The sequence below is a fragment of the Gallinula chloropus genome (assembly GCF_964237585.1).
Source record: "Gallinula chloropus genome assembly, chromosome: 2".
In the NCBI taxonomy this organism is placed as follows: domain Eukaryota; kingdom Metazoa; phylum Chordata; class Aves; order Gruiformes; family Rallidae; genus Gallinula; species Gallinula chloropus.
Window position 1 is genome coordinate 116,057,995 of NC_140086.1, and position 12,315 is coordinate 116,070,309.

Sequence of the window (12,315 nt, forward strand, 5' to 3'; positions counted from 1 at the left end):
TCCCTTCTGTTTTCCTTTCATTTTCAAAAGCAGAAGCAAATTGGGAACTCTGAAGGGATCAGTGATTGTACTTTCAGAAATACTGCCTTTCTGTGTCTGTTGTTCTAACCATGTCTTTTCTAGCCTAGATGGTATAATTTGTTATATTTTACTATTTTGGTATTGACCAGACAAGCATATTTAGCAGTATGTGATTTTATTATTCCTAAATTATTCAAGTTGCATTTTTATTATCTTTTATTGCACTCAGATTTTTTTTTTTTTTAAATGAGAGGCTCCACTTGGTTTTCTGCTGCCTTTTAGTTGGCTGTTCTATACACCTGATGGTCTTAATCACCTGTGTGTTTAAATTTTAGAAGAAAGTAAATTTCTGTATTGACATGATTCTCTTTGGTGGAGAAGAGTTTGACATGTTTCCTTGGGGAGTCACCAGTTCTGCACTCTTTCTTCTCAAGGGAAAGATGGCACCTATAAACCACCTTCTAACAACAGCCACTGAACTTGGCCAGTCCTGAAAAAGTGAAGTGGAGCTAAGGTCGTGCTTTGACTGAGTCAAAGCAGAGAAATCTTGCCACTGAGAATGTCTGGTCTGTATTCCTTTCATGCATCTTCCCAGTCTACTCTCATCCTTGTTGTAGTAAAGGTGATAACTGGCTTTCCTTCCCTGGTTGTCATAATCCTTACCAGCTCCATTTCTCTGTGTGTGAGGGCAGAACTGCCTGCACTGGTGCTGTCGGTCAGCACCCACATTCTGCCGTGTGTGTAGGACAAGCTGAGCCACAGACCCTTTCCACCAAGGAAAACTCTGGACAACCTTGACCACTGCAACACTGACAAATTCAGATGAGATATTTTTGTTCCTCAAACCCAGCGATTCTTTGTTCAGTCACAAAATGTCCAGTCATTGTCTTGGTATTAGGGACAGACTGTCCAATGTGTGAAAAATTTTCTTCTTTAGATGCTATTCAATGTTAAGATCAGAAGAGAAACTGATTTTTTAGGGCAGCAATCATGCAATTGATACGTTCAACAGCCCTATTGTTTTTTTTCCCACTTGATCTGGCATTCATGACTCAGTAAATCTTTAAATCAGCAGTGATCTAATTTTCTATCTTACTTTATGCTTCCCTCAGTAATATTATTGTGCTAACCCAAATAGTTCCTAAAACAGAAACACTAACAAATAATGAACAGCAATAAAGGCAATTAACTTCTTTTAAAAACAACAGTACCCTAAAGACACAATTTGCTTTGTTGCCTATTTTCAATTGCTCTGAAAAGGAAACCTTGAGTAGTAGGGCTGTCATGTGGCAAGTGCAAATTAAATCCCAGGTTTACGTTGGTAAATAAGGATTTATGAAGAATCTTTATGACATGATAGATTATCTTAAATGATGAAGTTCTGAGGAGCTAATTCCTATGCTATTCCTTAGACATAAGAATAACTGTCAGGCTGTAGTCCTGTGTTGTTTCTTAGCAATGTTTTGTATTTTTATCATTAACACTAAAAATATTATGAAATAAGATTTCTAATTATTCTGGTGGTTGCATTTCTAGTTCCCATTATGTTGTTATTCTGAGTCATTTTTGGAAGAAAAGCATCCAAAAAAAAGCCAAGTGGGTCTACTCTGTAAGTAAAAGAAGGAAGAAAAGTCTAGTGAATATGTATTTGGTAATATCCCTGGGGAGTCAGTTGTGTAGGTGTGATACAAATGGGAAAACAGCTCTCCAGAGAAGAGAGAGGAACAAAAGAAAGGAACCTTTTTGCCAGGCTGAGGGTTTTGCTGCTGGCTGCTTGGCTGCATGGTGGCATTGTTCGGAAGAAGTGCACCTGCTCTAACGTTTTCTTAGGCTAGAAGCAGACAGGTTTGTTGAATGCTCTGATTGCTGGTAGGCATGAAAGGATTGCCTAGAAGATTGCTTCCTAGGCTGTCCTTTGATGTTTCGTATGATTTGGAAGTGAAGATTTCTTTTCCTTTATCCATCTTGCTAATAGGTGAGAATAAAATATCTCCCCTCAGCTTTCATTCCAGAAGGTATCATGGCACATTCTGTCCGATTAGCTGTATCATGGGCCAAAAGACTCCTTTTATCTTTTGAAAAGGTTTGTAAAACACAAGCGCAGTCATCACAGTCCACATTCATAAAGCATTATTAGCGACGTGTTCGGTTCATTGCAGGGGACTCTGGGCAGGAGAAACACTCTGCTGTGAGCACTGCATTTGTCAAATGCAATAAAACCAAAGCTGGGAGTTTGGGATGCAATCCTTTTAACCACTGCAATTAGAACAGGTTCTCTGTTTAATTCCAGTTATGTTCATTTATAAACATGATGATTTGAATATCAAATCCAAGTTTTGCTTTATTTTTCTGCAAAATTGGAGTAGCAGAGAACTGTACTAAGGCTTGATGTTTTGAAGATTCTGCTTTTACAAACATTAGGCCTGACTAGTGGACTGTGAAGTATTGTAGTAAAACCTAAGTTTAAGTATAGCTATAAATGATACGATGTCATACATTGTTTGCTGAAACTTGCCAAGTACTAGCCTAACCAGACAAAATCTGTAGCAAGTTACTAAGATTTTACGTAACAATCTTAGTGACAAATGCCCAGCTGAAAGAATTTATCATTAAATTTACTCACTGTCACTAACACTATTCTCTTGACATTGTGGACTATTACCAAAATATTTGGAAGTCCCGTAATGCTTAAAAATACATAGCTTTTATCAGTAGAACAATAGTCCTCAATTTAATTGGTTTAGCTCTCCACTCTGATACAGAAGTCAGTTTCAGATCCACCATGTCCAAACTTCAGGAGTGCATGGGGTGGACTTTTTGAGTCAGAGCCTATTTTACTTTCTAATGAACAGACATATTTAACTTATGTCTGTTAAATATGTTTCAGAAATAAATTGTCTGAAGTTTTAAAAGATAAATATTGTTTTAGGCACTATTGGAAGTTAAGAAGCATGTGGTTCTTGAATCACTTGTAAAACCTGGCAGAAAAACCTCAATGTATCTCCTGAAACTTCGACATCCATATGCAATTTTTATATTATGATGTACTGAATTATGAATATTGTTTCTATTTTTTGGAACTGTATTTCCTTTTTTCAGACTATCTTTTGTGGGATTCAATTTTTTGAATGATGAGACATATTGGCCTTGAACTTCATAGCTGCTTTTTTAGGTTGCAGTGCCAATGGCCAAGGCCTTTACATTTCTACTTAATTTTGTTGTGGTCGCTGTAAATTATACCAGCTCCCCAAATTTCTCTTCTGAGGGCAGAGAATGTGGATTTCGTTCTGTAAGCAAGGAATATATTTACATAAGTCTACAGTTGTGGCCACCAATTTTCATTTTGTTGTGACACAGTGATTTTAAAGAGTATGTCTGGAACTTTACTTGGTAAGAGGTCAATCTGTTTTATTTTTTTTAGCTGTGGAACCAAATGTTTATCAGGTTTCTGTATGAATCATGCAATGTGTTAGGGAACATTTTGTACCAGTGTTTTACTTTAGTTGTCTTTATTATAACGTTTTGATGTGTTACATTTTCCAAAGGTGTTTTAAGTTCTGGAAAAGCATGTTTTTTTCCACTCAAAATTTCTAAATTTAACGTGTATATCTTTGTATGTATAGCTCTGTGTAAGCATGTATATAAAATCCACTCATTCTGATGCTTTTGTTAATTAAGTAAATGTGAGTATTCTGGTGTATTTCAGGTGTTCAGGGGCAGGGTTACTAATATGCATACCTGTAGGATGTAAGTAATAACATAATAAAATCTAAATGGCTATATTATTCATGTCTTGATGGGTGGGGAGAAGGTTGAGTGCTCAATTCTTGCACTGAACTTCAGGAGGGAGGCTGTGGTGATATTCAGGCTGGTACAGTGAAGGGAATAAGTCATTCTCCAAAATGGAAAAGGAAAGGATGGCAGATCAGGGTCATGGATTCTGTTGCTTCTTTCACTACTTGTCATTCCCCACTTAGTCCTATAAATGCAGAGGGCTACTGCCTAAAAATGTTCTTGATAACCCATACAATGCCTTCAGATGAAAGCAGCCTTTTCAGTGTTGACCTCCAAGTCACTGTCTTGAGGGTTATATGTAAGCCATCTAGAAATAATAGGGGTGACTCATGCATTGTGATGTGGCTGTGGATTTTGTGGTCATTTACAGGGAAAAACAGTGTGTACTTGGACATATCCCTGCAGGCAATTTTGCAGACTTTGATAGGGACCAACTCTTTCTGGACTGTTTTGTTAGCTTTATTCTAATTTAGCCTGGTGAAAAAAGGCATAGAATAACCACAAGTTTTGTATTGGGTAGACATACAATTATGTTTGGCTTTTTTCCTTCTTGGTGTGCATTGGGGGCATCATTTAAATATGTCTCTGCATGCTATCTCATTTTTGTATGAAATGTTCAGAACTGCAGCAGAAACTGTACTTTAAAAAAGGAGGAGGAAATTAAATGTGCGAGATTAGGCTGATACAATTTTGAGAGTTTGGTTTATGCAGACAAAACCCCAGGAAATTCAAAGCTTAGCCTGAGCTGCAGTCCATCAATCAAACCGTTGTGGAAGAATAACTCTAGTAATCATAGAAAGTGAAAAAAGATGTGAGATAGAAGAAGAGTGCAAGTCTTAATAATCCTGACCCATAATTGTATTCTAAATCCATGTTTTTGTATTTAATTTCCTGAGGACAGTATTAAGGAAGATGAATAGGAGAGGAAAATATTTCATGGACCTTTAGTTAATTGATGGGGCAGCTTTCAAAGTAAAAAATAGTTCTAGCCCCCACAGATTTGACGACTCGCAAAAGCTGAATGGTGTAATTACATACCATATTCTACAGTTTCTCACTTCAATCTTGTACTGATATTTGTAAAAATATGTACAATTACTTTTTAAAGGAAAACTTTAAAGTTTTAAAGGCTTTTTTTTACTTCAGTAAAATCAGTGGAATAAGTCAGTCATTTTCAGTCGTTTGGTCACGAGGACTAGAAGTTTATATACTAATATACTACAAAGTTACTGCGTTATCTACACCCAAGTCACAGTATGACTAATTGCCAAGGTAGAAGAAGGGTTTACAAACACAATTATGTTCTTGGTAAGAAACAAAGTGTCTTTCATTCTTCACAAAACTCTGAAAGAAAAACGTTAAAATCAAATGTAATGAACTTGTTCATTTTGTATTTGAAATTAAAAAATTTGGATTGGATCGGTATTGAAATGATATTTTTTCTGGTATGTGAATTGATTTATGGGTTAAGCAAGCTACAGGAGCAAATGTTATTAAATGCTAAGGCAGCTGGAAAGAACAAAAGCTTCAAGAGAAGAAGGTATTTTCAGGAAACTTTTTACTGCCACCAGTCAAACAAATCTTAATAGTATTTATAGTACTGTATTCAGTATTTAATTTCATAGAATCATAGAATATACTGAGTCCGAAGGGATCCATAAGGATCATCAAGTCCAACTCCCTGAATATATATAATTTTTTTTTTGTTAAGTATAACACTGTTCGAATCTAAATGAAAGCATATGGGGAAGGCTGTAATTGCAGATCAGTTAAGAAAGAAAACTATAGGCTCCAACCTTTGTGTGTCATTTTGCAACAGCCTGGAGAAATGGCTTAATTCTTGTGACCAGAGCCGCTGTGAAGATGACTTTTGTACCAGCATGTTACAAAAAAGTTTAGGTTTCAAAGTGTGTCTTGAGTGCACGTTACATAATTTTCCATGCAGTTAGCAAATCTGATTGTATTGGTTTAGCCCTCTTTATGAACTGTTCCAAACAGAAAAGGTGATAATAATCATGGAGAAAAAGAAGAAATATAATAAATATTCATAATGTAAATGAAATTTGGTTTTGTGCTAATTTATTATTTTTAACTGGGCTGCCTTCCATGTTTTTCTGTTCCCGATAATCTCTTTTTTTTTATTTATTTTTGGTCTCACTTTCTGTGTAGGACTAGCTCATCACACCTGTAATCTCCTAACAGAAACTGTGGATCTGTACTTGGAGGCAGATGATAAAAGCAGCATCAAGACAGCAAACGCCCTCCTCCTGTCCTTGCTTGATATCCTGCACTGCATGCTGATGTATACAACAAACATTGTGCGTCAGACTTTACAGGTATGAAGTTTAATTCCTGGGGTCATTACCATCATAAATAATTGTTTTAATATAACTTCCTGTTATCCTAATAATGAATTCCCACTGTTATGATTTGATTGATTTTTTTTTTTTTCCCTTTGGTAGAAAGAGCATGTATATTCCACTGTTTATCAGTCTTTCGTGTACTTAGCTAGACTATCCATAGTAGCCTCACTCTATGCTGGAAACACAGATCCTAGCTGACACTTTTCTTTCAGCATAAATAGCTTAATTCAGTATTTGCCTAATGATAGTTAAGTGCACCTTTCTTCCATCCAATTTAAAGGGGAAAAAATTACTTTTAGTATAAATTGCACGTGATTTGAAAAGTATGTGTAACCTCTTCATCTGTGTTAATACAAATCTCCCTCTCTTGTACTCATCAATTTGTCTTCAGTTTGGAAAGCCCCTTTTCAGTGGTCTGTGGAGACAGGACAAGGGGCAATGGCTGCAAGTTGGAGCACAGAATGTTCCGCACCAACATGCAGAAGAACTTTTTCACAGTGAGGGTGACAGAGCCCTGGGACAGGCTGCCCAGGGAGGTGGTGGAGTCTCCTCTGGAGATATTCAAGACCCGTCTGCATGCCTATCTGTGCAATATGATCTGGGGAGCTGCTTTGGCAGGGGGGTTGGACCCGATGATCTCTTGAGGTCCCTTCCAACCCCTGTGATACTATGATTCCAAGTTTCTGTTTGAACCACTGAAAATCATGGCATTGGTAGGTCTTCCTTGTCCTTAAAAATGGAGCACAGAGACTCTACACAAAGAAATTGTATGGAACACTACTAAAATCAAAGCAAGAAAAAGCCCTTGTCTTTTTTTCTAGGCATGACGTTAAGCTAGCAATATTTGCTTTGCTTTTAAATGATCTGTCAAATTCTAAGGTAGTCAACTGGAAGTAACTTCTGCATTTAGGCTGCGAACAACAGCACTTACTCTTCATGTTAGGTTTTTGATGTTCTTGGGATTATCCACTTTAAAATAGAGAAGCCTGTTTAATTCCGATGCCTCTGGAAGACAGAGATTCAGAAGATTGCAATCAAGTTGTATTGAATTCCAGGACATGGTTTCTGTATTCTGAAAATGTTCTCATCTTGTGTTTATTGTTTATTTGCTTAAGAAGGTTTAATGTACAAAGTGGGTGTTGAAAATTGAGCTGCATTTTTTTCTTACATAGCTTTATGTAATCAGTTGTGTTATCAACCTGATATGTCACTGAGAGATTTATTGGGGTTTTTTCTAATTTTTGGAAGAAGCTTGATTTAGAGCTGATGGTACAATACCATGTCTTTTTTGAGTCCTGTAACAGCAGGTTTTATAATGCATTTCAAATTTTGTAGGCCAGTTGCTGATTGTCATATTGTTGGCAGCACTCCATGTAATCAGGAAGTGCTAAATTTTGTACTAATAATGTTCCATGCAGCAGTGGTGTGCCCAGTTAGACTGGAGAACACATGGAGAGAGGATCTTGCACATGGATTGGTTATACTAATCGAATTGATGATTTTTATTTCAATACAAAATTAAATCTGTATATTCAAAGCCAAATTCTATTCTGGCTTCACATGAATGGTTGATATATACACTTAAACTCCAGCTCCAGTTTTGTCCATCTCTAGTTGAAGTAATCTGCTTTGCTCTGCTAGGCTAATTGGTAAAAAGAGGCAGCTGGAAACCTGGGTTTTGAAGCTTAGTTCTACTCTCTGTCTCTGTGAAACTAATTTACAGTGGTGTTGCATGCCTTGCTGGACTTGTCTTGACAGTGTTACAAGGCCTCTCTGGTTTCCACAGCTGCATAAGTACATATGCCCTATTGAATGAAGGCTGCAAGTTGGTGGCTGCTATTTACCATGCATCTACATAATATTCCACTATCCATGTGTCTCTAAATGTATCACAGTAATGATAATAACTATTCTTGGAACTTTTTTTATAGGGATCTTCTGAATAAGATACCTTCTAAAACAGAACTTGGAATAAAGAATAAATTTTTCTTATATTATCCATTTTTGCAGCTTAAGTTGACCATTACAAGTGGTGCTACTTCCACTTAAATCCTTTATTTAGTTTTTTAAATATATGTAAAGTGATAACCTTACATATATATCTATTTTGGAACAGCTTTGTAATCTTGTGTTCCGCAGGTGATCCACAGTAGCCAAAACCAATTTGCAATCTTGAGTTAAGAAGCAGACTCTGTTTAGTGACTTAATGTAGGTTTATGCATGCTGTAGTGTATATCCTTCCTATTCATGTGTAAAGTGTAATTCCTTTAGTGATACTGCTCCTTATTTTTCCTAAGACACTAAAGATACAAAATTTAAAGAAAATAGTGAAATGTCACTGATGTCTGTCTTCTCATCCCAGCACTAGGCAGAAAAAGCTGTTGCAAATTTTGCTGAGGTGAAGGTGGCTTGCTTCCCTTTCTTGATTAATATAAATACCCCATTTTTAATTTATTTTTTTTTTTGTCATCTTTGTACAATGTCTTTTTGCCCTTTTTAGGCTTTAGCATTCCAGCTCATTGTGACGAGGCTCTGTGAGGGATATACCAATGTGTCTAGTTACCTGAAGAGACAGCTTTTCCGATCTCTTATTTCAATGCCTTTCTTCTGAAAGGAATTTTATCGAACTCATCGATATCACCAGCTGAGCTTCAGCTGTAGTATATCTCCTCTCAAGGGACATGCTCCTGTGTTCACTTAACCAAACAAAATACACAAGTATTACGCTTGGCTGATGGTTTTAGGATTGAGCTTTAAATGAAACACAGTACAAAATATTTTTTAAAAATTTGTTCTTTAGGCTTAATGTTTACATTTTCCTCTAGCAGCTAGACTGTATGGGATTGTGGTCCAAAGCTGCTGCAGGATAATGAAGCTAAATGAAAAATCTTGCAAGCAGTCCCTTCTGGTATCCTGGGGTGGGGATGGGTCATAACTAGCACTGCCTCAGATTGCGGTGTGTTTTCATAAGGGGGAACGACTGTGGTCAGAATTGCAAGTACTAAAAGGTCATTCCATAGACTTTGGTCACTTAAGGATTTTATTATTTCTATTTAAAAAAAAATATTCTAATATATTCTGAATATTTCAGGATATGAAGTAAGTCATAAGGACAAAATTGGCATCATTGCTGAGAATCCAGACTTTTCAGTCACCTTGATTTTCTTGGTTTGAGTTGCACCCAGAAGTGTTCCTGATAAAGGAAAAAAAAATAGTTGGATGTTAATATTAAAATAGGCATGTCACATTGAAAGAGAATACAAATACATGAAACATTTATGGCTTTAGAGGTATCTTCTGCACATACAGTTTATAACATTTTGCTGAAGAAATGTTGTGTAGGTCAGTATATTCAGCCTGTGCAGCATGGGCATGACAGCGTGAGTCCCTGTTGCTTTGTGCTTGTTGTTACAAACACAGGGAGCGTTAACTGCTCCTTGGGAACCCGGGAATACTTAACTAGAAAAGAGTGCACAAGTCTCCTTCAAACTTCCATTCAAACTTTGACTGCCTAATGGACCTAATTTGTTTCTCATAACAGAAAAGTCACCAAGGCTCCTTTTTATTTTTTCTCATCTTATTAAGGCACAGAAATCTGGCACAGGAGGGGACACGCAGGCTGCTGAAGACCTTCTGCTTATCAATAAACCCCTGACGGACCTAATTAGCCTGCTTATTCAACTGGTGAGAATTTGCTTGTTTGTAAGCCTTCTGGGAGGTTGCTGAAGTTGGAATTATTCAACTGAATTCAGTGTTTTCGAGCTCTGTTTTCTAGTTTGTCGCTGTTTATAAGCTTCTACCTACTGCAAAGGAAGGACCCCTAGCAATTTTTAAAGAAATTATAGGTTGTAGTGACCCACAGGTTTCCAGTGATGTCAAAGTCTCTCTCAAGCCTAAAAGCAGGATGAGGGGCAGGCTGCAGATTCTCAGTTTGGATACATATGTATAGACAAATTTTAGCTCTTTAGAATGGACTAGTGATCAGTGCACAGGGAGGGGAAATACTTAAGTATTCAAAATTTGAAATAACACATACTGATATGATTAGAAAAGTCAGTTTAATTTGCAGTGAGTGATGCCTTTTAATATTATTTTTTTCTTGGTTTTGAGCCTTCTGAGTTTTCCTCAAGAGTTGAGTTTTATTTTAAGATGATCCTGAGGGGTTTATGAGTTGGAATGGTCCCTGGTGATCTGTAAACATCTTTGAAGTCTGTCTGTTTAAAGTCAGTCTCTTCCAAGGTTTACTAGATGTCACAGCACTGCATTGAAGCATCTGCAGAGTGCTGTATTGTGACCCTGATGCATCCCATCAGCTCAGCCCCTATCATACCGTGCCAGAGACTTGTACTGGCTCTGTGTGTAATAGCTTGCAGTAGAGGAATGCTTCTTGAGCCAGACAGGGTTTTTAGAGGCAACCTCAGCCTTTTATTCAACATAAACAAATGGTATGTGAGAATTTCTCTGTGGCATATCACACTACCCTTTCCATGTTATTTCACTTAAAGTTCCAGTTTCACTGTGTTCTCTTCCAGGCCTGTTTTGTTTTGTTTTGTTTTTCATTTAAGTATAGGTTTTCATATGTATTTTGGTATGAATAGCTGTGGCCCTTTTACTATCTTTAGCACTGTCTGTCATCTTCTGTTTTGAGGAAGAGTGTGATTCCTTTTTTATTAATTTTTTGCCTTATACTTTTTGCTAAGTCCTCCTTTGGGTTTATTTTAAGCAGCAATTGACAGAGGCTTTTTGGAAATGTTCACTGAATGGCCTAAAACAAAGTGACTGACTTTCAGTTACATAATACTTCATCTTTATCAATACTTCTCATTTATTTTCTATTAACTTTTTAAATCACTATATATGATAAATAATAAGACATGAAAAGATGTAAAATTTTCTTTAAAGTCAAACTAGTCATAAATTTAAATTCCATTAACTCCCTGAAGAACAGAAAATTAGAGGCCAAGCTTTACTTAGCCTATACCACCTGGAAGTCTTTTATAAGTTTTTAATTAAAGGATAGGATTATTGTATAGTTAACATGTACTGATTAGATTCTGACTTGCCCTCGTATTTTGGAAGCATGGCTGCAAATTACCACCAGGTTTTGCTTTGTTCTCTGTTCCTACAGATTCTGGTATGTTTGAAACGCTTCTTCAGAATCTGGTATTAATGTACAGGAAAAGAGTAAAGACCTTTGGGATGCTGCTTTTTTATGTATGTGTGTGTTTGGTTTGTGGCTTTGAATTTTGTTACAGTTGTTGTAGAAGTGAGGGCTCTTTTCTTGCAATGTGTCTGTGTGGCTCTTTGCATATAAGTGCTTGATTGGATATACTGAAGTTAGTGCTGCTAAGTTTGTTGAATTTTGTTTCCTTTACCTGTTGCTGGATCAAATGTTTCCTGTTCAGGTTGCAAGAGTTTGAACAATGGAATAATAATTCTAACATTTAGGATTCACTTATGCTCTAAATACGTTAAATGGGATTGGATGCTTTGTGAAGTCTAGTGGGTCTCTCAAGATGTACCTGGTCCCTACCCCTCAAAAAGGCTCAGGCCTGCCTAAGCTTAAGTGCTGTGCACTGCCAGCAGTGGCTCTCTGTATTCATTGAGCTGTGTGTCTACATAGCCCTTTCTTACTGTTTTGAGGCATTCAGTTCTTTTCCTGGAGATAATGGATGTTTTAAAGTGATGGTTAGTTCAGAATTTAAGATACTGAGTTAAAATAATTTTCTCTGCTTTGCTATTTCTAAACATCTTGTCATATTTATATTTCCTTATGTAACTTTGGAGAACTGCTTTCCCTTGTTGATATGTATGTCCCCCAAGTCGAGGCTCCGTGCCCCAGTGTCTTGTCTATTTATTTATTTTCCTTGAGTCCTACGTGTTTATATTTCTTAATTCCTCAAAAATCAATGTCAGTTAAACTTGAGAACATAAAAAACATTGAATCTTTTTTTTTCCCTTCTGTAATTGTGACTTAGTATATCACTTAGCAAAGCAAGTATAGGAAAACTACAGAACATGTAAATGAAACTTTTAAGGACAAGGACAAAGGAATAATTACAAATTCTGTCATGCAGAAAACACTGCAAATATTCAATATTTAATCCCATGATCAGTCAGCCTTTAATTGATCAAC

At 36.6% G+C, this 12,315-nt stretch overlaps 1 protein-coding gene across 1 annotated transcript in view; it reads left to right on the forward strand.

Moving 5' to 3' along the window:
- ULK4 (unc-51 like kinase 4) overlaps positions 1-12,315 on the forward strand; it is a gene marked incomplete at its 3' end in the record, with an annotated part of 240,969 nt that overhangs the window by 164,567 nt on the left and 64,087 nt on the right. The window contains exons 32-33 of the mRNA XM_084260654.1: positions 5,986-6,152; positions 9,765-9,863. Of these exons, the coding sequence (XP_084116780.1) occupies positions 5,986-6,152; positions 9,765-9,863 (266 nt within the window). The remainder of the gene's footprint in view (positions 1-5,985; positions 6,153-9,764; positions 9,864-12,315) is intronic.